Below are 26,138 nucleotides of genomic sequence, written 5' to 3' on the forward strand. Positions count from 1 at the left end.
ATTCAAGGCTGGGTGTGTGGCGGCTCGCACTGGTAATCCCAGTACTTTGGGAGGCTGAAGCGGGAGGATTGCTTGAGGTTAGGAGTTCAGGACCAACCTGGACAACATGGTAAGACCTTGTCTCTACAAAAAATTAAAAAATTAGCTCAGTGTGGTGACTCACGCCTGTAATCCCAGCTACTTGGAGGCTGAGGCAGGAGGACCACTTGAGCCCTGGAGGTAGAGGCTGTAGTGAGCTGTGATTGTGCCACCATACTCCAGCCTGGGTGACAGAGCAAGACCCTATCAGAATGAATGAAAGAAAGAAAGAGAGAGAGAGAGAAAGAAAGAAAGAAAGAAAGAGGAAGGAAGGAAGGAAAGAAGGAAGGAAGGAAGGAAGGAAGGAAGGAAGGAAGGGAGGAAGGAAGGGTTATATAAAATTCGAATTCCAGGGGTCCATACGTAAAATTTGCTTGGAGCACAGCCAATGATGCCACAGTGTGTTTACTATTGTTTGTCTGCTTTCTTGCTACACTGGCAGATTGAATAATCATGACACACTGTAGTTTGGTCCACAAAAGCAAAATGATCCGGCCCTTTACAGAAGAAGTTTACTGCCCCTGAACTAGAGTATTGATCAGATTGAGAATCCAATTCTTTTTCCAAAGAATACTTTATCCATAAGGTTCTTGCTTTCTATCATATCATATTAGGAAGACATGGTTGATCCATTCTTAGTGATAATGAAACTGACTCATGAACTCAGGTCATTTTGTTCCTAGTAGAAGCAGTATCACCATCAGCTTTATTTTTATTAATTTTTTTAGAGCCGCTGTCTTACTCTGTTGTCCAGGCTGGAGTGCAATGGTATAATCAGAGCTCACTCTAGTCTCGGCCTCCTGGACTCAGGTGATCCTCCAATCTCTGCCTCTCAAGTAGCTGGGACTACAGGTGTGTGCCACCATGCCCAGCTAAATTTTTATTTTTTGTAGACATGGGACCTTACTATGTTACCCAGACTGGTCTCAAACTCTTGGCCTCAAATGATCCTCCTGACTTGACCTCCCAAAGCACTGGGGTTATTTTGTAAACTGTTTTTTCCCCACTTAATGTCATATTGTTTTCGTTTGTTTGTTTTTTAGAGCCAGGATCTCATTCTGAACCCAGGCTGGAGTGCAGAGGCATGATCAGGGCACTGCAACCTTAACCTTCTGAACTCAAGTGATCCTCCTGCCTCAGCCTCCCCAGTGACTGGGACTGCAGGCATGCACCACCATGCCCAGCTAATTTTTTAAATTTTTAGTAGAGATGGGGTCTTGCTATTTGCCCAGATTGGTCTCAAACTCTGTGCTCAAATGATCCTCCCGTCTCAGCATCCCAAAGTGCTGAGATTACAGGCATGGGTCATCACACCTGGCCCATACTATGTCTTTCTTCATCACTAAGATATGTGTGTATTTTAAGCTGATTTTGAAACCAAACTCAAGTCCCTGGTGAACTGGCCTTGCTGGGTCTCTGGCGGGGAGTTATTCAGACAATTCCTGGACACTGCCCGCTGCTCCCCTCCACCCCCCTTTCCCTGTAGATATTGATGAATGCTACACTCACTCGGGCATCTGTGGCCCTGGCACCTGCTACAACACGCTGGGGAACTACACCTGTGTCTGCCCTGCAGAGTACCTCCAAGTCAATGGTGGCAACAGCTGCATGGGTAAGAAGCGTGATGACCTCGGGAACTGGCAGTCACAGCAGCAGCACCTGGGCGTGGGAGGAAGTGCTGGGAGCCTTCACGCCTATGGAGAGGAAGGATAAGCTTCTCTCCTCATATACGAAATGCTGATATGTAGCAGTAAACAAAGCTGCAGGACTCAAAGCTTCAGTAAACAAAGCTGCAGCCCAAAGCTGCCATGAACAGTTGCTCAGGTTATACCCTGATCAACAAGGCTGAAAAACTGAATGACGCCCCAAGTGTGTTGGGGGAGAGACACCAAGCCGTAATCTTTTTGTTGTTGTTGTTATGGTTGTTTTTTCTGAGACGGAGTCTCACTCTGTTGCCAGTCTGGAAGTGCAGTGGCATGATCTCAGTTCACTAAAACCTCTGCCTCCCGGGTTCAAGCGATTCTCCTGCCTCAGCCTCCTGAGTAGCTGGGACTACAGGCATCTGCCACCACACCCAGCTAATTTTTGTATTTTTAGTAGAGACAGGGTTTCACCATGTTAGCCAGGATGGTCTTGATCTCTTGACCTTGTGATTCACCTGCCTCAGTCTCCCAAAATGCTGGGATTACAGGTGTGAGCCACCGCGCCCAGCTGTTTTTGATTTTTTAAGATGTAGTCTTGCTCTGTTGCCCAGGCTGGAATGCAGTGGCGCAATCTTGGCTCACTGCACCCTCCACCTCCCAGGTTCAAGCAATTCTCCTGTCTCACCCTCCCAAGTAGCTGGGATTACAGGTGTGCACCACCATGCCCAGCTAATTTTTGTATTTTCAGTAGAGACAGGGTTTCGCCATATTGGCCAGGCTGGTCTGAAACTCCTGACCTTAAGGGATCCTCCTGCCTCTGCCTCCCAAAGTGCTGGGATTACAGGCGTGAGCGACCACAACCAGCCAAGCCAGTAATCTTCAAATGAATCAGTGAATGAGTTTCTATGTCTTTGGCTCCCTCTTCCACTGATTTAGGTGACCCTTACCCACGTTCTTCTCTCTTACCCCAACTACAGATATGAGGAAGAGTGTCTGCTTCCGGCACTATAATGGCACTTGTCAAAATGAGCTGGCCTTCAATGTGACCCAGAAGATGTGCTGCTGCTCCTACAACATTGGCCAGGCCTGGAATAGACCCTGTGAGGCCTGCCCCACTCCCACCAGCCGTGAGTAACCCCCACAAGCTTCCTCCTAGCCTGGCCTCTCCTTGTTAAGGTTAAGGAAACACAGTGCTCTCAGGGCTCTTAGATTAATCCTCCTTGTTCTGATGAGAACCAGAAAGTTGAAGTTATGTCCCTCTGTTAGTATATTCTCACACTGCTATGAAGAAATATTTGATACGGGGTAATTTACGAAGAAAAAGAGGTTTGGCCAGGCGTGGTGGCTTATGCCTGTAATCTCAGCACTTTGAGAGGCTGAGGCAGGTGGATCACTTGAGGTCAGGAGTTCAAGCCTGTCCAACGTGGTGAATCCCTGTCTCTACTAAAAATACAAAAAAAAAAAAAAAAAATTAGCTGGGCCTGGTGATGCAGGCCCATAATCCCAGCTGCTTGGGAGGCTCAGGCAGGAGAATCACTTGAACCCAGGAGGTGGAGGTTGCAGTGAGCCGAGATCATGCCACCGCACTCCAGCCTGGGAGACAGAACAAGACTGTCTCAAAAAAAAGAGGTTTAATGGACTCATAGTTTCACATGTCTGGGAAGTCCTCACAATCATGGCAGATGGTGAAGGAGGAGAAGCATATCTTACATGGTGGCAGGCAAGGGAGTATGTGCAGGGGAATGGCCCTTTATAAAACTATCAGATCTCACGAGACTTATTCACTATCGCAAGTATCACGAGAACAGCACAGGAAAACCTGCTCCCGTGATTCAGTTACCTCCCACCGGGTCCCTCCCACAACACGTGAGGATATGGGAGCTACAGTTCAAGATGAGATTTAGGTGGGGACACAGACAAACGGTCAGTCCCCATGTATGGAAAGCGATACTTTAAAGTGGGCAAGGCAGCTTTTCTTCCATTTTGTAGATTTTGAGAATTCAGGATGGATCAATGGAGTTTTCATTGGTGGGAAAGGCCCTTGAAGACTCACAGTACTAGCTGAGGGTGGGGTGAGGTGGGGTTGAAGGGGGTTGGTGAATGTCCCAGGGTAGGGAGGAAAGCACAGCTGGTTAGAGAGACCACAGACCCCCTGGGCTGGGGAAGGGGAAGACCTGGAGAAGCTCAGAGCCAAGATAGGGACCCTGATGGAAACATCGGTCAGGTTGAGGGAAGGTGTTCTGGGCAGGGGCACAGCAGGACCCAAGGCCTGGAGGCAGGACCTAACAGCAGTGTGTTGACAGCAGGAATGAGACCTGTTGGAATGATCTAGCAGCCAGCCCAGGCACCAGAAAGAGCTGCAGGAGTGGGGCAGTGATGGGAAGGGGGCATCCAGGGCTTTACAGCTGTATTCATTTCTCAGGCCTGCTGCAGAACATTACTGCAAACTAGGTGGCTTTAAAAACCTGATGTTGTGGCTCATGCCTGTAATCCCAGCTACTTTGGAGGCTGAGGTGGGAGGATCACTTGGGTCCAGGCATTGGAGGTTGTAGTGAGCTATGATCATGCCCTTGTGACACCCTGTCTGTTTTTTCTTTTTTTGAGTTGGAGGCTCACTCTGTCACCCAGGCTAGAGTGTAGTGGCACGATCCTGGCTCACTGCAACTTCTGCCTCCCAGGTTCAAGTAATTCTTGTGCCTCAGTCTCCCAAATAGCTGGGATTACAGGTGTGCACCACCACATCCAACTAATTTTTTTATTTTTAGTAGATATGGGGGTTTCATTGTGTTGGCGAGGCTAGTCTCAAACTCCTGGCCTCAGGTGCTCTGCCCACCTCGGCCTCCCAAGGTGCTGGGATTAAAGGCATGAGCCACCGCACCTGGTCTGACTCTGTCTCTTAAAAAAAAAAAAAAAGTCCAGGTGCAGTGGCTCATGCCTGTAATACCGGCACTTTGGGAGGCCAAGGTGGGCAGATCACCTGAGGCCAGGAGTTTGAGACCAGCCTGGCCGACATTGCAAAACCCCATCTCTTCTGAAAATACAGAAATTAGTCAGGCGTGGTGGCACATGCCTGTAGTCCCAGCTACTAGGGAGCCTGAGGCAGGAGAATTGCTTGAACCTGGGAGGCAGAGGTTGCAGTGAGCTGAGATCATGCCACTGCACTCCAGCCTGGGCCACATAGCAAGACCCTGTCTCCAAAAAATAAATAAATAAAACCTAAAAATGAGACATTTATTCTGTCCAAGTTCTGGAGATGTCGGAAATCAAGGTGTTAGCAGGGCCATGCTCCCTGTAAGGCTCTAGTGGAGAATCCTTCCTTACCTCTTCCAGCTTCTGGTGGCTCCAGATGTTCTTTGGCATTCCTTGGCTTATAGCTGGTTCTTTCCAGTCCCTACTGATGGACACTTAGGTTGTTTCTAGTCCCCCACTGATGGACAGTTAGATTGTTTCCAGTCCCTTACTGATGGACACTTAAGTTGTTACCAGTTTCCCACTGATGGACATTTAGTTTGTTTCCAGTCTCCTACTGATAGATGCTTAGATTGTCTTCAGTGCCCCATTGATAGGCACTTAGGTTGTTCCCAGTCCCCCACCGATGGACACTTAGGTTGTTTCTAGTCCCCCACTGATGGACAGTTAGATTGTTTCCAGTCCCTTACTGATGGACACTTAAGTTGTTTCCAGTTTCCCACTGATGGACATTTAGTTTGTTTCCAGTCTCCTACTGATAGATGCTTAGATTGTCTCCAGCTCCCCATTGCTAGACACTTAGGTTGTTTCCAGTCCCCTACTGGACACTTAGGTTGTTTCTAGTCCGCGACTCATGGACAATTAGGTTGTTTCTAGTCCGCCACTCATGGACAGTTAGGTTGTTTCTAGTCCGCCTCTCATGGACAGTGGGGTTGTTTCCAGTCACTTATTTTTTTTTTTTAAAGAGAGTCTCGCTCTGTCATACAACCTGGTGTGCAGTGGCATGATCTTGGCTCACTGCAACCTCTGCCTCCTGGCTTCAAGCGATTCTCCTGTCTCAGCCTCCTGAGTAGCTGGGATTATAGGTGTGTGCCGCCATGCCTGACTAATTTTTGTATTTATAATAAAGACAGGGTTTCACCATTTTGGCCAGGCTGGTCTGGAATTCCTGACCTCAGGTGATCTGCTCACCTCGGCCTCCCAAAGTGCTGGGATTACAGGTGTGAGCCACTTCACCCAGCCTCCAGTCCCTTACTGATGGACACTTAGGTTGTTTCCAGTCCCCTATAGATAGACAGATTGTTCTGAGTCTACTACTGATGAACATTTAGGTTGTTTCTAGTCCCCCAATGATAAACTCAGGTTGTTTTCAAGTCCCTTATTGATAGACATTTAAATTGTTCCTAGTCCCCTATTGATAGACATTTAGGTTGTTCCTAGTTCCCTATTGATGGACACTTAGGTTGTTTTCCATCCCCCACTGATGAACACCGAGTTTGTTTCCAGTCCTCCAATGATAAACTCTTAAGTTGTTTCCAAGTTCCCCATTGATAGACATTTAGGTTGTTTCTAGTCCCCTATTGATAGACATTTAGGTTGTTCCTAGTTCCCTATTGATGGACACTTAGGTTGTTTTCCATCCCCCACTGATGAACACCGAGTTTGTTTCCAGTCCTCCAATGACAAACTCTTAAGTTGTTTCCAAGTTCCCCATTGATAGACATTTAGGTTGTTTCTAGTCCCCTATTGATAGACATTTAGGTTGTTCCTAGTTCCCTATTGATGGACACTTAGGTTGTTTTCCATACCCCACTGATGAACACTGAGTTTGTTTCCAGTCCTCCAATGATAAACTCTTAAGTTGTTTCCAAGTTCCCCATTGATAGACATTTAGGTTATTTCTAGTCCCCTATTGATGGACATTTAGGTTGTTTTCTGTCCCCCACTGGTGGACACTTAGGTTGTTTCCAGTCCCCCACTGATGGACGCTCAGGTTGTTTCCAAGTCCCTCATTGATAGACATTTAGGTTGTTCCTAGTCCCCTATTGATGAACATTTAGTTATTATTTTCCATCCCCCACTGATAGACACCTAGGTTGTTTCCAGCCCCCCACTGGACCTTTGTCGTGACATGGCTTCTTCTCCCAGGGTCTCTGTCCTCTTCTCGTGGGAGCATCAGTCCCTGGATTTGAGGCCCGCCCTACTTCAGGACAACCTCCTCTTGATTATATCTGCAAAGCTCCTGTTTCTAAATAAGGTCACATTCAGAGGTTCCAAGTGGATGTGAATTATCAGGGGGACATTGCTCAGTCCAGCGCACAGTCTGACAAGGAGGGATAATTGTGGAGCATCTCTGAATGCCAGACCCTGTGCTGAGTTCCAGGGAATGAGTCTAAGGAGGACTCAGCCCTTCCTGCCATGCTGTGCGGTCTGGGAGGAAGCTGCTCACAGGCGGTTCTGATCATGGAGTCGTTGAGACAGATCAGATGCCACCCACAAGTTCTGTGCTGGGACTTAGGTACCTGCCCCAATCTTGTGCCTCTGAGTCTGACATGCAGGTAGGATATGACACAGCTAAGTCCACACCAGCCGAGGGGCTGCTGAGATTGGTCTCATCACAAAGGCAGAAGTGCGATTAAGGGCTAGGACAGGGACCCAGGGAAAGGTGGCAACATGGCACCGGCCAGGTGCCTGCCCACATCTGTAGGCGGCTCCAGGAACTACAGCCCCACCAGGGCATTATGTCAGGCAGGTAGCATCTGAGTAGCATCTTTATCAGGAATTAATTGGTGAGTGAATTGCTCCGGAAGCCCAAAGGTGGTGCCACTCACTGCCCAGGGCCAGAGCGGCCAGTCAGGGGGAGGCTCCCATTGACTGCCTGGAGACCTCAAGGCTCAAGTGGGCTTCATTAGGGAAGGTGAGGGGAGAAGGATGCTCTAAGCGGATGGAACGGCCTGGACAAAGGTGTGGTGTCATGGTGGAACAGGTTGCATTCAGATGTGCATATACATTGGTGCAGCGAGAATGCAGGTGTCCCAGGTAGAGGGAAAGTGGGGACATGGGTGGGTTTGGAGGAAGGTCTTGAGGTTCAAACTGAGTCTGAATTTCCTGGTGAGGACGGTGAGCACGGTTAGTGGTGCCCATACAGGAAACAGATGGGGGACGTCCTGTCTGTGTGATGGAAAGCCTCTACTCCAGTGCTGGCCGAAGAGGAAGAAGGACGCCAGGTGTAGGGGCTCACACTTCTAATCCCAGCACTTTGGGAGGCTGAGGTAGGCAGATTGCAGATCACTCGAGCCCAGGAATTTGAGATCAGCCTGGGCAACATAGTGAAACTCCGTCTCTACTAAAAATACAAAAATTAGCCAGGTGTGGTGGCACATGCCTGTCGTCCCAGCCACTTGGGAGGCTGAGGTGGGAGGATCACCTGAGCTGGGGAGGTTGAGGTTGCAGTGAGCTGTCCAACTTGGGTGACAGAGTGAGACTTTGTCTCAGAAAAAAACAAAAAAGTAGAAGGAGGGAAAGGGGGGAGAGCCAAAAAAGTTCAAGGTGGCCACATGAGAGCTGGGCTCCAGGGATGAGGTGTCCCCTCCAGGTGGGGAGTCTATCAGGCCTGCAGCCCCAGACTCAGCTCTGTTCCCCTTTCCACAGCTGACTACCAGATCCTGTGCGGAAACCAGGCCCCGGGATTCACCATTGACATCCACACGGGGAAGCCCCTTGGTGAGTGAGCAGTCCCTGTTCCGTCTCTGGGCACCCACCCACCGGGGTCTGCTTCTTCCCACCCCTCCCCTCACCACAGCTCTTCTCCTTCCATCCTTCCCTCCTCCTCAACCCACATACCTTCAACTCCCCAGGAATCCTGCCCTCAAAAACACTTAAAAAAAAAAAGAATGACACTATTTTTATTAAACTGTTATCCATTTTTTTTAATGACGGTAAAATATATGCAACATAAAATTTACCATTTGAGCCAGGCACGGTGGCTCACGCCTGTAATTCCAGCATTTTGGAAGGGCAAGGTGGATGAACCACCTGAGGTCAGGAGATTGAGACCAGCCTGGCCAACATGGTGAAACCCTGTCTCTACTAAAAATACAAAAATTAGCTGGGCGTGGTGGCGGGATCCTGTAATTTCAGCTACTGAGGAGGCTGAGGCATGAGAATCGCTTGAACCCAGGAAGCATAGATTGCAGTGAGCCGAGATCTCACCACTGCCCTCCAGCCTTGGAGATAGAGTGAGAATTTTTTTTTTCTTTGCCTCCAGAAAAAAAAAATTACCATTTGAACTATTTTTAAGTGTGCAGTTCAGTGGCATTAAGCACGCTTGCATTGTTTTGCAGCTATCACCACCATCATCTCCAGAACTCTCTCATCTTCTCTAACCGAAACTCTGTCTCCATGAAACAATCACTCCCCATCTCCCTTCCAGCCCCTGGAACCCACCATTCTACTTTCTGACTCTGTGAATCTGATGATTCTAGGGACCTCCTGTGAGTGGAACCACATAAGATTTGTCCTTTTGTGTCTGGCTTATTTCACTGACCATAATGTCCTCAAGGTGCATCCGTGTTGTAGTTTATGTCAAATTGCAGTCCCCCATTGACAGACACTTAGGTTGTTTCCAGTCCCCCATTGATAGACACTTAGGTTGTTTCCAGTCCCCCATTGATGGGCGCTTAGCTTGTTTGAAGTCCTCCACTGGTGGACACTTAGATTGTTTCCAGTCCCCTTTTGATGGACACTTAGATTGTTTCCAGTCCCCCACTGATGGACACTTAGGTTCTTTGAAGTCCCCCATTGATGGACACTTAGATTGTTTCAAGTCCCCTTTTGATGGACACTTAGGCTGTAGTTTGTGTCAAATTGCTCCCCACAATCCTTTTTTTTTTTTTTTTTTTTTGAGTTGGAGTTTCAGTCTTATTGCCCAGGCTGGAGTGCAATGGTGTGATCTCAGCTCACTGCAACCTCCACCTCCTGGGTTCAAGCGATTGTCCTGCTTCAGCCCCCCGAGTAGCTAATATTACAGGCACCTGCCACCATGCCTGGCTAATTTTTGTGTTTTAGTAGAGGCGGGGTTTCACCATGTTGGTCAGGCTGGTCTCTAACTCCTGACCTCAAGTGATCCACCTACCTCGGCCTCCCACAGTGCTGGGATTACAGGCATGAGCCACCTCGCTCAGCCAGAATGCTCCCTTTTTAAGTCTAATGAGGTATTGCACAATTTAACACCTGCATGCCAAGTTTCAACCATGCACTGTTTAATTTCATTTGTTTTAATCCTCTGAATATATTCTCCTTATTTTTTTAAAAAAACTCCAAGCATGGCAAATAAAACTCATTTCTCCCGTCTCCACCTAAACTCTGTCCCTTTCTCCCTCTCTGGACGTTCTTATGTTTTATGGCTGGAGTATTGCTTTCTAGTTTTTTCTTCCTTCATTACATAATAGGTCCCCCACTGAAAATGTACGGCGTTGGTTTCTGGGGCGTTTTACGTAAATTATGTAATATCTGACATGTTGGATACAACTTGCTTTTGTCATCCAAAATGTATCTTGTGGAAATGGCCAGGTTGCTATCTGCAATGCAGCCTCTCTCTTTGCCCTGCCTAGAAGTGTTTCATGGTGCAGATACATCCCAGGTCCCCACTGACCGGCACTTAGGTTGTTTCAGATCCCCTTTTGATGGACACTTGGGTTGTTTTTAGTCCTCTATTGATAGATAGGTGGGCTGTTTCCAGTCCCCTATGGATGGACACTTATATTGTTTATATATAACTGTTTTATTAAGATATAATTCACATACCACACACTTCACCCATTTAAAGTGCCCTATTCAGTGGTTTTGAATACATTCACAGAGTTATGCAACCATCACCTCAATCTAAGTTTAGAACTCATTTTCATCACACAAAAAGAACATTTTCATCACAATCCCCCAATGATGAATACTTAGGTTGTTTCCAATCCCTCATTGATGGATACTTAGGTTGTTTCCAGTCCCCCACTGATGGACACTTAGACTGTTTTCAGTCCCCCATTGATGGACGCTTACATTGTTTCAAGTTCCCCTTTGATGGACACTTAGGTTGTTTCCAGTCCTCCACTGATATACACTTAGATTGTTTTCAGTCCCCCATTGATTGACACTTAGGTTGTTTCAAGTCCCCTTTTAATGGACACTTAGGTTGTTTCCAGTCCCCCACTGATGAACACTTAGGTTGTTTATATATAACAGCTTTATTGAAATATAGTTCATGTACCATACAGGTCACCCATTTAAAGTGCCCTATTCAGTGGCTTTGAGTACATTCACAGTGTTACACAACCATCACCTCTATCTAAGTTTAGAACATTTTCATCACACAAAAGTAAACCCCGTGCCTATTAGCAGTCACTTCCTTTCCCCCTTCCCTTCTGCCCCTGGCAACCACAAATCGACTTTCTGTCTCTATTGATTTGCTATTTCTAGATGTTTCCTTTAAATGCAGTCATGCAGTATTTGTTCTTTTGTATCTGATTTCTCCTAGCGGGATGTTTTTAGGGTTCAACCACGTTGTCACGTGTTACTGGGCTTTATTCCTTAATAAGGCTGAAGAATATTCCATGGTACAGACATTCCATATTTTGCTCTGCATTCAATTGATGTTTCCAGTTTCTTGCTAAATAGCATCTCATACCACTGTCCTGCTCACACTTAGGGCTGTTACTTTCCAGCAGGGTTGCTGGGTCAGGAAATGTATATTTTCAATTGAGAAAAATACACACTCTCTCTCTGCTCTTGTCTGTCCTCCCACATCCTGATCTCTTTCTGGTGTGAGTGAATGTATTTCGGCCACAGCAAGATTTTTTTGAATGTGTGCTGGTTTGTGGTCACAACATCCTCAACCAGACTGCAGGACTAGTGGGTCCCTTTGCTCAGGGTCACTGGAAGTCCCAGGGGGCTGGGCTGCCCCTGATGGCAGATGCTCTCTGCAGACATTGATGAGTGTGGGGAGATCCCCGCCATCTGTGCCAATGGCATCTGCGTCAACCAGATCGGGAGCTTCCACTGCGAGTGCCCCATGGGCTTCAACTACAACAGCATCCTGCTGGCTTGTGAAGGTGCACCTCTCCCTGTTCCCAGCCCTGGGGTCTGGGTGGGATGCATGTCACCCACTGTGCAATCTGGGCACATCACTAACACTCTGTAAGCCTCCATTTCCCCATCTGTATAATGGGCTAACACCTTTCCAAGGACCTCCATCTCATATAACCACCTTCACTCCAGCTCTGGCTGCTTCCAGAGAGACCACCTGCTCTGAAGCAGCGAATTGGGTTTCAGGTTTGATTCTGTTAGGATGGGCTTCTCTGTCACCCCCACCTCTTTTTCTGTATTTGCCCAGATGTCAATGAGTGTGGCAGCAGGGAGAGTCCCTGCCAGCAGAATGCCGACTGCATCAACATCCCTGGCAGCTACCGCTGCAAGTGCACCCGAGGGTACAAACTGTCACCAGGCGGGGCTTGTGTGGGTGAGCAGGATCCCTGGGAGGAGGTGCAGGAGCTGGGCTCTGTCGCCATGGGAACTTAGGTGGGGTATGGCTCTGTCCGGGTCTTCCCCTTTATCTGTACTATTCGGGGGGTGGGAAATGTATTGAGAGTGTGCTAATAGGATGTGATAGAAGTGGGAGCCCAGGTCCATGCTGACAGCCTGATGCCCCTGGTGGAAGTTTGAGTGGGGGACTTCAAGGCAGGTTCTGGCTTCCCTATTGCAGTAGGGGAGAACTCGGGCAAACACTGTGTGGTGGGGGCCCTGGGGACACCTTGCTGTCTGCACCCCCAGGGCGGAATGAGTGTCAGGAGATCTCAAATGTCTGTAGCCATGGCGACTGCATGGACACAGAAGGCAGCTACATTTGTCTGTGTCACCGTGGATTCCAGGCCTCTACAGATCATACCCTGTGTATGGGTGAGACCCTCATCTTCCCCCTCCTTTGAAGCCAGGCTGCCTGGGTTCTACACCTCCCCAAGGATGGAAGTGGTGTTTCTGTCCATCCTAGTTCACAGACAGATCCAAGTTTGAGCCTTGACATTAAGATATTGGGTAAATGACTGATCTGCCTCTCTGTGCCTCAGTTTTCCCGTCTGTAAATGAGGTGATATATCACACCAGGGGTACTTCCCAGCCTTCACCTTCAGGGGCCACTGCTCAGTCATCTAGGTAGGGCTAGGTGCAGGGGAGGAGGGCTAGGTCCAGCTGGTCTCTCACTCCCCAAGTCCCCCAATCCCCTGGGTGAGCTGGGCTGGGCTCTCAGGTTTTGCTTCTGCAGACATCGACGAATGTGACCGGCAGCCTTGTGGAAATGGGACCTGCAAGAACATCATCGGCTCCTACAACTGCCTCTGCTTCCCTGGCTTTGTAGTGACACACAATGGGGATTGTGTGGGTGAGTCAGCTCAGTTGGCAGGCTGGCCACAAAGTAGGTTCTCAGAACCTAAGGAAGTAAATCTAGAACTTGATCACAGAAAGATACCCAGAAAGTCCCCAAATATTTATAAATTAAATAACGTGCTCCTAAATAATCCATAGTTAAATAAATCATAAGGAGAATTAGAAAATATATTGAAGTAAAAGAAAATACATACTGGCTAACAAGGTGAAACCCCATCTCTACTAAAAACACAAAAAATTAGGCAGGCATGGTGGTGCACACCTGTAGTCCCAGCTACTAAGGAGGCTGAGGCAGGAGAATTGCTTGAATCCGGGAGGCAGAGGTTGCAGTGAGCTGAGATCACACCACTGCACTCCAGCCTGGGTGACAGAGTGAGACTCCATCTTAAAAGAAAAAAAAAAAAGAAAGAAAATGAAAATGAAAATGAAAGCATGACATATGAACATACATAGAATGCAGCTAAGGAAGCACTTAGAGGCAAATTCATAGTATTACATGGTTATATTAGAAAATATCAGCACCTGCCTCATAAGGCAGGTGGAAGGTTAATATACACAGTCTATACACTGAGTACTCAAGTTGAAGTCAATGCTCTCAACTCAGTTGTGGACAGAAGTACAAGGAAGGCTTGATCCTTTCAAGTTTTGTGGGTGACCTGACCTGCCCATCTCCCCTCTACAGATTTTGACGAGTGTACTACTCTGGTGGGGCAGGTGTGCCGATTTGGCCAGTGCCTCAACACAGCTGGTTCCTTCCATTGCCTTTGCAAGGATGGCTTTGAGCTCACAGCTGATGGGAAGAACTGTGTTGGTGAGTCTCCCTATGATGCTCAGAGGCATCTCAGCCAGCCCCCTGCTCCATAAGTACCATAGTTTGGTACTTCTGGGTGAGCATAGATCCATTTATTACCCAAGCATTTATTTTAAGGTTTAAAAAAATAATAGCCTGTACTTTGGGAGGCTGAGGTGGGAGGATAGCTTGAGGCCAGGAGTTTGAGACCAGCCTGGGCAACATAGTGAGCCCTCGTCTCTACAAAGAAATTAAAATTAGCCAGGAGTGATGGCTACTGCCTGTAGTCCTAGCTACTCAGGAGGCTGGGACAGGAGGATCACTTGTGCCCAGGCGTTTGAGGCTACAGTGAGCTATGATCACACCACTGCACTCCAGCCTGGGCAACAAGAAAAGATCCTATGTCAAAATAAATAAATAAATAAAATAATTATAAAACCAGCACATCAAACTATGTTTTTATGTATGGAGTTTGTGGTGTAGGGTGAAGCTGTCTTGAAAAGGTAAGATTCTATAAGCAAAGAATAGTAGAAGCGCTAAATGGATACCATGGAAGGAATCCACTGGTGGTGCCAGATTAGGAATCTTGCTACCTCTTCCTGCTAGACACCATCTGGCCCTACTTATAACCCCGTGAGGGTCAGATAATCCTTCCTCAGGTGTCCCTGTGTTCCTGAGTCTCAGCCCTTGCCCTGGAGCCAGAACTGCCACTGGGAGGACTTGTCTTGAGGCCCTCGGCCATCATGCAGTGATTGCAGGTGTTGATCCCAGTCCCAGGTGAGCCCCCTGCATCCTGGCTGGCACAAGGACCCTTCTTTCTCCTTTTCACAGACACCAACGAGTGCCTCAGCCTTGCAGGAAACTGCCTACCAGGCACTTGCCAGAACCTTGAGGGCTCCTTCCGCTGCATCTGTCCCCCTGGCTTCCAGGTGCTGAGTGACCACTGCGTAGGTGGGTGTCCAGCCCCAACTCCCAGTTCTGGGGCCAGGGAGTGCCTCTGGTTCTCCATCTGTAAAATGAGAATACCAGCTAGGGTTGTGATGAAGGTGGAGATGTACTTAACGCAGCACCAAACACAGCTTCCTAAACTACTATTGTCCTTCTGATTGTTTCTGGACTCCCAACTCAGGACTTTGTCTCTGGTGCCCACAGGCTTCCTCGTGAATCCTGTGAAATGAACATGAATGTGGGGTCTCACCGTTTCTCAGTGCATCCAAATGTAGAGCTCCTCACTTGCTAACTGGTGATGAAGGACCAGTCTGGCCCAAGCTTCAATGGTGTAATCACCCATAGAGATGATTTCATGCAGCCTGGCCTGATCTTCTTTGGTTCATTTATCCACTTGGGCTAGCCTCAGAGAGTGTGGGCTAACTGAACCATCCTGGGCTGAGCAGATGAGCTACCTTGTTCACTGTGGTCTAACCTGGACCAGTCTGGCCTGACCACCTCTGATTCGGGCTTCCATCTGGGCTAGGCTTGTTTAATCTGAGCTAACCTGGACCAGTCTGGCCTGGCCTCCTCTGATGTATTCTTTTTTTTTTTAAATGGAGTTTCGCTCTTGTTACCCAGGCTAGAGTGCAATGGCGCGATCTCAGCTCACCGCAACCTCCACCTCCTGGGTTCAGGCAATTCTCCTGCCTCAGCCTCCTGAGTAGCTGGGATTACAGGCACGCGCCACCATGCCCAGCTAATTTTTTGTATTTTTAGGTAGAGACGGGGTTGCACCATGTTGACCAGGATGGTCTCGATCTCTTGACCTCGTGATCCACCTGCCTCGGCCTCCCAAAGTGCTGGGATTACAGGCGTGAGCCACCGTGCCCGGCCCTTTTTTTTTTTTTTTTTGAGATGGTGTCTCACTCTCAGCTCACTGCAACCTCCACCTAGTAGATTCAAGAGATTCTCCTGCCTCAGGCTCCCAAGTAGCTGGAATTACAGGCACTCATCACCACACCTGGCTAATTTTTGTATTTTTAGTAGAGACAGGGTTTCAGCATGTTGGTCAGGCTGGTCTCAAACTCCTGACCTCAAGCGATCCTCCCATCTCGGCCCCCCAAACTACTGGGATTACAGGCGTGAGCCACTGTACCCGGTCTATTCTGATCTATTCTATTTGGGCTAGCTTAGTACAACATGAGCTAACCCCACCCAGTGTAGGCTAAATATGTCAATCTCAGTTAGCTTTGTGCAATTTTTTTTTTAAGATTTAATTTTTTTTCTATTTTTTCTTATTTTAATTTCAATAGTTATGGGAAAACAGGTGGTTTTTGGTTACATGGATAAGTTCTTAAGTGGTGAGTTCTGAGATTTTGGTGCACCCATCACCCGAGTAGTATACACACTGTACCCCAGTATGTAGTCTGTTATCCCTCACCCACCTCGTATCCTTCCCTGGGAGTCCCCAAAGTCCTTTATACCATTATTATGCCCTTGCATCCTCATAGCTTAGCTACCACTTGTAAGTGAGAACATATGCTATTTGGTTTTCCATTCCTGAGTTACTTCACTTAGAATGATGGCCTCTAGCTCCATCCAAGTTGCTGCAAAGGACATTATTTTATTCCTTTTTTTTTTTTGAAATGGAGTCTCACTCTGTCACCCAGGCTGGAGTGCAGTGGCACAATCTCAGCTTACTGGAACCTCCACCTCCTGGGTTCAAGGAATTCTCCTGCCTCATCCTCCTGGTAGCTGGCATTACAGGCGCGTGCCACCACAATGCCCGGCTAATTTTTGTGCTTTCAGTAAAGACGGGGCTTCACTATGTTGACCAACTACATGATCACTTGGCCAGCTACATGATCACTTGCGGTCAGGAGTTCAAGAACTTGAACTCCTGACCTCTTGAACTCCTGACCTCCATCCTCTGGCTTTCCGGAATCAGTCAAGTGATTGTCCAGCCTTGGCCTCCCAAAGTGCTGGGATTACAAGCATAAGCCGCTGCACCCGGCCTATTGCATTCCACTTTATGACTGAGTAGTATTCCATGGTGTATACATACCACATTTTCTTTATCTACTCGTTGGTTGATGAGCACTTATAAACATGATGGCTCCATATTTTTGCTATTGTGAATTGTGTTGCTATAAACATGCGTGTGCATGTGTCTTTTTCATATAATGACTTATTTTCCTCTGGGTAGATACCTAGTAGTAGGATTGCTGGATTGAATGGTAGTTCTACTTTTAGTTCTTTAAGGAATCTCCACACTGTTTTCCACAGTGGTTGTACTATGTACAATTTTAGTCTCTAATCATGAACTATTCCTAACCATGACCTTGACTCTGGAGATACTTTCCAAGAAGGACCTACACACACACACAATGCCCACCTCATGCTGAAGCTTATACTGAGCTCTCAGGACCCCAGCCCTGCTGCAGCCCGTGGCTGGACCTGCACTCCATCTGCCCCTCTTCACAGCTGAGTTGTTGGAAACAGACGCTCGATGCTGCAAAGAAAAATTAGCACTAAGACAATGGATCTCTCAGCAAAGCAATTTTTACTTCCCGGACTGCAGGAAGGGTACTGTCGCTAGCCATCTTGCCATGAGAGTACAATGAACAAAGGAAAAGCGAACATATTTATCCCTTATGCATTTGGGGTCGTCCTTACTGCCACGTCTGATCTCCGTTGGCTGGAGCCAGACCTCACAATCTAAACTAAAACCCAATTAGCTAATAACTTGAAGCTTTTTAAAAAGATAAAAGCAATGGAGAGCTGAGACATGCCTGTAAGCATGTCCAGCACAGATATTTTGGTTAAAGTACAAGGACGTAGAATGTACTACGTGCCTGTAAGCATGGCATGTTTAACAGCTATGTAGCATAGCGCTTAACAAAGAGTTATTAGCACACTTATGATTTATTCTTTAACAAGAAAGGAAACTTTAAAAAGGAACTTTTTTACTTACCACGAGTCCTCTCCCCACTGGTGGAGGTCCTACTTCCACCCCATCCAGCTCATGTCCCTGCCCCTCCAGACATTGACGAGTGCTCAGAGGAGCCCAACCTCTGCCTCTTTGGTACCTGTACCAACAGTCCTGGGAGCTTCCAGTGCCTCTGCCCACCTGGTTTTGTCCTCTCTGACAACGGGCACCGTTGCTTTGGTGAGTCCACAATCCAGGAAGCACACAGGGCTTAGGAAAGAAGTTGGGAAGTTGGGAGGGGAAGAGTCAGATCATCCAGAAAAGAGGGTTGTGGTTTCTTGTATGACCCTCTGGGAGCTCTGGCCAGGCAGAGGTGTCCCTCTGCATTAGCAGGGTTATCCTAGTGCCAGCAACCTCTTGGCTATAGAGGTCACATCTATGGAGGGTCAACCTCGTCCATTCTGAGCTAGCCTGGGTGTGCTTCGTTTAGGTTTTCCTGTATTGGCCACAGTCTTCTTCCATGAACTGGTTTTGTCCAGTTTGAGCTAGCCTAGACTACTCTAGGCTGGCTCCATTTCAGCTGGGCCAGCCTTGTCTACTGTGGGCTAACCTCACCCAGCTTGAGCCAGCCTGTTCTCTCACTGGTCATGGGCAATAAGGGTGAAAGCAGAGCCTGCAGTTCACCTCAAGCAATATTTGCTATTCTGGAGGGCTGGGGCCCCAGCCTGCTGGTGAGGACTTGTCAGATGGATGGATGGAGTCCAGAGCTAAGGATTGGGGGCTTGGGGTCTGAATTCCAAGATCCTCTGGCTTTCTGGAATCAGTCATTTGGCCTCTCCAGGAAGGGATTTTTGATTCAAGAGTAACCACCGAGTTTGATTTTTCTTCCTGGCACAGGAACACCCCAAAGCAATGAAGTGGGATGGTATTCCACCTGCCCCCCCAAAGCCCCAGTGCAGATCCTCATTGGCACAGAGTAGGTCACATATCCATCCTCAAACCAATCACCAGGGTTGTGGCATGTTCTGATTGGCCACTGGCAAGATCAGCACGGCCCATTCACCAGGACTGGGGTACAGGAGGTCAGAGAGGCAGGTGGGCACTGCCTATGGCCCTCAATCAGGGTAATGGAGCCCCCGCCCCACAGACACACGGCAGAGTTTCTGCTTCACTCGTTTTGAGGCCGGAAAGTGCTCGGTGCCCAAAGCTTTCAACACCACCAAGACGCGGTGCTGCTGCAGTAAGAGGCCTGGGGAGAGCTGGGGAGACCCCTGCGAGCTGTGTCCCCAGGAGGGCAGTGGTGAGTGTCCACCCCTGTCCAGGTTCCCCTGTCATGACGCGCTCTCTCCTTCCTCTCCCATTCTTCCCTCACCCTTCCCTGCACACACCCAGGGGCTGAACCTGGCCCCTGATTCTGACTCCCCTCCCCATCTCCATCCAGCTGCCTTTCAGGAACTCTGCCCCTTTGGCCACGGGGCAGTCCCGGGCCTGGATGACTCCCGAGAAGGTGAGCCTCTCACCCACGTGCTAAGAGCCCCTTCTGAGCCACCCAGTTCCATCTCTGCAATGCCTGGGTCTCTGAGTCTCAGGTTCCCCCTGAGACCCACGGGCTGCCCTGGACCCTGCCAGCCTGGGGTGTGGACTCTTGTCCCTTGGGACCTTGAGTGTGGTCAGGGCTCTAGGGGTTGCCTGGTGACAGGAACCATGTCTGCAATGCCTGCCGCCCGCAGACGTGAACGAGTGTGCGGAGAACCCTGGCATCTGCACTAATGGCATCTGTGTCAACACCGATGGATCCTTCCGCTGTGAGTGTCCCTTTGGCTACAGCCTGGACCTCACCGGTATCAGCTGTGTGGGTGAGTGGCCTGCCCTGCCCCAGCCCCTCCCAGGCCCCTCGCAGGACACGAAGGAGCAGAGCAGGGCAGGGAAGACACTCCCAGGCAGTGGGCGAGATCCTCATTCTTTCACACCTCACTCATTCATTTATTGGATCATTCATTCACTCACTTATTCACTCATTTGCTCCCTCACTCATTATCTCCCTCACTCATTCTCTGACTAATTCACTCACTTATTCGCTCCTTTGCTCACACATTCCTTCACTTGTTCATTCACTCCTTCATTCACACCTCATTCATTCACTGGCTCATTCATTTACTCCCTTATTCATTTACTTATTCACTCATTCACTCATTTGCTTCCTCACTCATTCCCCCCTCACTCATTCACTTACTAATTCACTCACTCACTCACTCCTTTGTTCACTCATTCCTTCACTTGTTCATGCACTCACTTCCTCATTCATTCACACCTCACTCATTCATTCACTGAACACTTACCACTTGCCTGCCCCATAGCCAGACTAGAGGTGCATTAATCTGGCCCCATCTGATCTGTGGTGGTCAACAGGCAGGCAGATGGGATGCTACTGAGGTTGGGGGACCCTCTGAAGGCACTAACCACTCCCTTACATCCACCCAGACACAGACGAGTGCTCCGTCGACCACCCCTGTGGGCAAGGCACATGCACCAACATCATCGGAGGCTTCGAATGTGCCTGTGCAGACGGCTTTGAGCCTGGCCCCATCATGACCTGCGAGGGTACAACTCTGCCTGCCCAGCACCTGGGCCATGTGACAGAGATGCCTGGGGGAGGGAGTGGGGGTCCCGCCAGCAGCCCCCACCCAGCTGGCACTTTCACCGGCCTCCCCAGATATTGATGAGTGCTCCCTGAACCCGCTGCTCTGTGCCTTCCGCTGTCACAATACCAAGGGCTCCTACTTGTGCACCTGCCCAGCCGGCTACACCCTGCGGGAGGACGGGGCCACGTGTCGAGGTAGGTACCACACAGGCAGGGTCCTGGGGCTCCCTATCCCTTGATCCCGAAGCCCCCCCCCACTGGATGTCAGTAACATCCTGGACCCTGGAGTCCAGCACATCTAGGTGTGAGCTCAGCTCTTCCACTTCCTGTCCCCCAAACAGAGGAATAAGAGCCCTCGTCCCTGAGCTGGGGAGTGAGCAATCAAGGAGGCAAAGTGAGTGAAGAGGTCGGGCATGGTGTCTCACACTCGTAAACCTAGCACTTTGGGAGGCCAAGGCAGGAGGATCACTTGAGCCCAGGAGTTTGAGAACAGCCTGGACAACATAGAAAGACCTCCTCTCTACAAAAAATTTAAACATTAGCTGGGCGTGGTGACATGTGCCTGTAGTTCCAGCTACTCTGGAGGCTGAGGTGGGAGGATTGCTTAAGCCCAGGAGTTTGAGGCTGCAGTGAGCTATGATTGCCCCACTGTACTGCAGCCTGGGCAACAGAGGGAAACTTTGACTCTAAAAAAAAAAAAAAAAAAGGACGAGGGGGAGGGCACATCTCCCTGGATCCAGAGTCTAACAGGACAGGAAGGGCTAGACCTGCCCTGAGTGGGTAGAATGGCAGGAACAGCCAATCAGTGCCTCCTGGGGGATAATGCAGCCGTGCCTGAGATGTTTTTATTGTCACAGCAGGGAGTGAGGTTCCTGGCATTGAGTAGCCAGGGATAGTACTAAGTATCATTCAGTGTGGTTGGGTGCAATGGCTCACACCTGAAATCTCAACACTTTGGGAGGCCGAGGCAGGTGGATCACTTGGATGTTAAGAGTTCGAGACCAGTTTCACCAACATGGTGAAACCCTGTCTCTACTAAAAATACAAAAGAATTCGCTGGGCATGGTGGCAGGCACCTGTAATCCCAGCTACTTGAGAGGCTGAGGCAGGAGAATCACTTGAACCTGGGAGGCAAAGGTTGCAGTGAGCCAAGATTATGCCACTGCACTCCAGCCTGGGGAACAAAAGTGAAACAGTCTCAAAATAAATAAATAAATAATACAAAATTAGCTGGGCATCATGGCACACGTCTGTAATCTCAGCTACTTGGGAGTCTGAGAGACAGGAGAATCACTTGAACCTGGGAGGCAGAGGTTGCAGTGAGCTGAGATCATGCCATTGCACTCCAGCCTGGGCAACAAGAGCAAAATCTGTCTCAAAAAAAAAAAAAAAGAAAGAAAGAAAGAAAGAAAAAAGGCTGAGCGAGGTGGCTCATGCCTATAATCTGAGATCAGCTTGACCAAAGTGGAGAAACCAATTAGCCGGTCATGGTGGCGCATGCCTGTAATCCCAGCTACTCGGGAGGTTGAGATAGGCGAATCGCTTGAACCCAGGAGGTGGAGGTTGCAGTGAGCTGAGATCATGCCATTGCACTCCAGCCTGGGCAGCAAGAGAGAAACTCCATCTCAAAAAAAAAAAAAAAATCCTGCAATGCACATAAAACAGCCACCCACCACAAAGAACTTTCCTATCCCAAATGTCCATGTGTCAAGGGTGGCAGACCCTGTTCTGAGACTCTGTCTCTGGGTCTGTTACAGGGTCATTGTTCCAGGGCCCATGAGCAGACTCACAGACCCTGAAGTGAGCAGGGGATGCAAGCTTTGGGGGGCAGTTCCTGATTCCTTCAGCTTCTTGGAGGCTGGGGCTGGGCAGGAGCTGGGGGCTTCCTTTCTAGGAGGGACAGACCCTTGGGAGGGCCTGCAGGGAACTCACTCAGGTCCCACCGGGGCTGGAGTAGGGTGGAATCCAGGTCCCCACAGCCATCGGGTGCCTGGCCTTGGCTGACCATCTATCTGTCTCTGGTCATCCAAAGATGTGGACGAGTGTGTAGATGGTCAGCAGGACTGCCGCGCCCGGGGCATGGAGTGCAAGAATCTCATCGGTACCTTCACGTGCGTCTGTCCCGCAGGCATGCGGCGCCTGCCCAGCTCCGGGGAGGGCTGCACAGGTATGGGGGCACTGGAGCTTCAGGGGTGCAGGGAACCCCTCATGGAAGGGAGAGGTTAGAGCAATAGGGTCAGACCGGGCACGGTGACTTATACTGTCATTCCAGCACTTTGGGAGGCTGAGGCAGGAGGATGGCTTGAGCCCAGGAATTTGAGGCTGCAATGAGCTAGGACAGTGTTGCTGCACTCCAACCTGGCTGGCGGAGTGAGACCCCATCTCCAAAAACAACAAAAATAAAAATAGGGCCGGACACGGTGGCTCATGCCTGTAATCCCAGCACTTTGGGAGGCCAAGGCGGGTGGATCACCTGAGGTGAGGAGTTTAAGACCAGGCTGGCCAACATGGCAAAACCCCATCTCTACTAAAAATACAAAAAAAAAAAAATTAGCTGGGCTTGGTGGTGGGCACCTGTGTTCCCAGCTACTTGGGAGGCTGAGGCAGGAGAATTGCTTGAACCCAGGAGGTGGAGGTTGCAGTGAGCTGAGATCGCGCCATTGCACTCCAGCCTGGATGACAGAGCAAGACTCTGTCTCAAAAAAATAATAATGATAAAAATAAAAATAAATTAATTAAATAAAGTAAAAATAAAAATAAGCAAGAGGGCTTTGGCAGACCCAAAGGGGCCCTTTGGGGCCGTGGGAGAGGCTGGCTGCCTGTGGCCTCCCCTCCTCCTCCCCCCGGCCTGCCTCTTCCCTGCCCTCTCAGATGACGATGAATGCCGCGCTCAGCCTGACCTGTGTGTCGGTGGCCGCTGTGTCAACACCGTGGGCAGCTTCCGGTGCGACTGTGATGAGGGCTTCCGGCCCAGCCACGCCCTTACCGAGTGCCATGGTGAGTGTGGCCAGGCACGTACAGTGGATGCAGCCACCCACTTCGGGCACCACTGCCTGTTGCTCCCACTGCCTGGGAGCTCCCCAAGGCAGGGACGGGTTCTGGGGCACTGAGGGGCAACCCCCGGAGCAGTTGCCTCCTCCACGCTTCCTCCAACCTCACTGGAACCACGCCACACCCTGGAACCCACCTTCCCCAGATCTCCCACTTCCTGGGAGCTAACCCCAGCGCGTGACCCACTAGCGCCATCTGTCCTGTGTATCCAACTCCCTCCTGGATACCCCAATTCCCAACATCCCCAAAATACAGCTTGCCCCAAAGCAAGTTCAGTCTTTGCCCCCAAGCCAGCCTCCTGGAGTGACCCTTGGCCTTCCTTTTGTTCTCCGCAGACATCCGGCAGGGGCCCTGCTTCACCGAGGCGCTGCAAGCCACATGCCAGGCTCTGTCCAGCGGGAGTGAGGCTGTCACCAGGGCTGAGTGCTGCTGTGGGGGCGGCCGGGCCTGGGGGCCCCACTGCGAGCTCTGTCCCCTGCCCAGCACCTCCACCTACAGGAAGCTGTGTCCCCACGGCTCAGGCTACACCACCGAGGGCCGAGGTGGGTGCCCATGCCCTCAGGACCCAGGGAGGCAGGGAGCGGGGGAGTTTGCTCAAAGTCATGTGTCTGTACTCCAGCAGGTGCTAGAATGTGTGAATCACTCTGTGTGTGTGTGTGTGTGTCTTTGTGCTAGCAGATATGAGAACCAGTAGGTGCCTTGTATGTGTGCAAGAACTCGGGGGGTTGAGGGAGCAGGTGTGTGAGCCTGTGTGTGTGTGTGTGTGTGTTTTGAGACACTCACTTTGTCACCCAGGCTGGAGTGCAGCAGTGCAATCTCAGCTCACTGCAACCTCTGCCTCCCAGTGACATACCTGTCATCCCAGCACTTTGGGAGGCTGAAGCAGGAGGATCGCTTGAGCCCAGGAATTTGAAGCTGCAATGAGTGAGGATGGTGCCACTGCACTCCAGCCCGGGCAACAGAGCAAAACCCCATCTCCAAAAACAATAAAAATAAAAAGCAAGAGGGCCTAGACAGACCCAAAGTTGCCCTTTGGGGCCATGGGAGAGGCTGGCCGTCCCACAGCCAGTAAAGATGGGGTTTTGCCATGTTGGCCAGGCTGGTCTCGAACTCCTGGCCTCAAATGATCCGCCCACCTCAGCCTCCCAAAATGCTGGGATTACAGGCGTGAGCCACTGCGCCCGGCCCAGTGTGTGTTCTTTGTGTGTGAGAGCTCATTCCAGCTGCAGGGGAGCCGGTGTGTGTCTGTGTCAGCTGGGCGAGAAGAACACACCGTGTTCATCTGTGAACTAGAAGGCAGTGAGAGGAAGCCAGCCAGCCTGTGTGTTCTGGGCTCGGGTGAGTGTACAAGGGCAGGTATGTGAGTGTGTGCGTGTGTGAGCAAGTGTGAGGCCATCAGCGTGTCTCATTGAGTGTGTCACTGAGAGTGAGATGGGTTATCTATGTGACCAGAAGTGACATCAATAGGACTGGGGAGGAAATGGCTTTTCGAGGGTGTGTCTCGGGGGAGACCTGGGAGTCCCTCAGTGTGAGTGTGTGTTTTTGTGTTTCTGCAGGATCATCTAGGTGTGTGGCTGGTGTGTCATGTTGCATGCACTGTGTCTCTGTTTGCGTATGTGTGTGTGTTTTTTTGGGGAGGACAGAGTCTTGCTCTTGTCACTCAGGCTGGAGTGCAGTGACACAATCTCAGTTCACTGCAACCTCCGCCTCCCGGGTTCAAGTGATTCTCCTGCCTCAGCCTTCCGAGTAGCTAGGACTACAGCGCCCACCACCACGCCTGGCTAATTTTTGTATTTTTAGTAGAGATGGGATTTCCCCATGTTGGCCAGGCTGCTCTTGAACTCCTGACCTCATAATCTACATAATTTCTCTTTTTTTTTTTTTTTTTTTGAGATGGAGTCTGTCACCCAGGCTAGAGTACAGTGGCATAATCTCAGCTCACTGCAACCTCTGACTCCCAGGTTAAAGCAATTCTCAGCCTCCTGAGTAGCTGGGATTACAGGCGCCCACCACTACATGCAGCTAATTTTTGCATTTTTAGTAGAGACGGGGTTTCGCCACGTTGGTCAGGCTGGTTTTGAACTCCTGACCTTGTGATCCGCCTGCCTCACTCTCGGCCTCCCAAGGTGCTGGGATTACAGGTGTGAGCCACCACGCCCATGTATCTCTGTTGTGCATGTTGGCACACTGAGGAGGTGTCACTATCGAGGCTGGTGGAGAGTGTGGGGGTGGAGCAGGTTGGGGGTGAGGGGTGGGTAGGTGTCATCCACAGCCTGAGGATGGGGTCCACGTGGGCTGGGGTGCAGTGGCAGGTGTGGAAAGGAGGCTGGACTTGCCTCCGAGAAGAGGGCTGCCAAGCAGAGAGAAGGAAACACACCTCAATGGGTCTCGGCGGCCAGCCAACCCCATCTGCACCCTGCTTTTCCCCAGATGTAGATGAGTGCCGCATGCTCGCTCACCTGTGTGCCCATGGGGAGTGCATCAACAGTCTCGGCTCCTTCCACTGCCACTGTCAGGCCGGGTACACGCCAGATGCTACTACCACCACCTGCCTGGGTGAGCCCAGCCCTCTGCACCTGCACACTTGGCCCAGCCCCGCCACCTTCTGCGCAGCCCCTGACCCCAAATTCCCTGAGATTTTCCAGTTTGCAATGTTAGGTTTTCATTTACAAAGTG

At 50.0% G+C, this 26,138-nt stretch overlaps 1 protein-coding gene across 1 annotated transcript in view; it reads left to right on the plus strand.

Moving 5' to 3' along the window:
- Positions 1 to 26,138, plus strand: part of FBN3 (fibrillin 3) — an 88,374-nt gene that overhangs the window by 45,974 nt on the left and 16,262 nt on the right. Inside the window, exons 38-56 of the mRNA XM_064381962.1 lie at positions 1,565 to 1,690; positions 2,699 to 2,848; positions 8,343 to 8,414; positions 11,669 to 11,794; positions 12,076 to 12,201; positions 12,513 to 12,638; positions 13,000 to 13,116; positions 13,804 to 13,932; positions 14,743 to 14,862; positions 17,885 to 18,010; positions 18,918 to 19,070; positions 19,212 to 19,277; positions 19,501 to 19,626; positions 20,252 to 20,371; positions 20,484 to 20,606; positions 22,444 to 22,578; positions 23,283 to 23,408; positions 23,798 to 24,004; positions 25,893 to 26,018. Coding sequence (XP_064238032.1) covers positions 1,565 to 1,690; positions 2,699 to 2,848; positions 8,343 to 8,414; positions 11,669 to 11,794; positions 12,076 to 12,201; positions 12,513 to 12,638; positions 13,000 to 13,116; positions 13,804 to 13,932; positions 14,743 to 14,862; positions 17,885 to 18,010; positions 18,918 to 19,070; positions 19,212 to 19,277; positions 19,501 to 19,626; positions 20,252 to 20,371; positions 20,484 to 20,606; positions 22,444 to 22,578; positions 23,283 to 23,408; positions 23,798 to 24,004; positions 25,893 to 26,018 — 2,400 coding nt within the window. The remainder of the gene's footprint in view (positions 1 to 1,564; positions 1,691 to 2,698; positions 2,849 to 8,342; positions 8,415 to 11,668; positions 11,795 to 12,075; positions 12,202 to 12,512; positions 12,639 to 12,999; positions 13,117 to 13,803; positions 13,933 to 14,742; positions 14,863 to 17,884; positions 18,011 to 18,917; positions 19,071 to 19,211; positions 19,278 to 19,500; positions 19,627 to 20,251; positions 20,372 to 20,483; positions 20,607 to 22,443; positions 22,579 to 23,282; positions 23,409 to 23,797; positions 24,005 to 25,892; positions 26,019 to 26,138) is intronic.

The sequence above is a fragment of the Aotus nancymaae genome, unplaced genomic scaffold (genome assembly GCF_030222135.1).
Source record: "Aotus nancymaae isolate 86718 unplaced genomic scaffold, 86718_ANA_hifiasm-v0.15.2.pri h1tg000028l, whole genome shotgun sequence".
Classification (NCBI taxonomy): Eukaryota; Metazoa; Chordata; class Mammalia; order Primates; family Aotidae; genus Aotus; species Aotus nancymaae.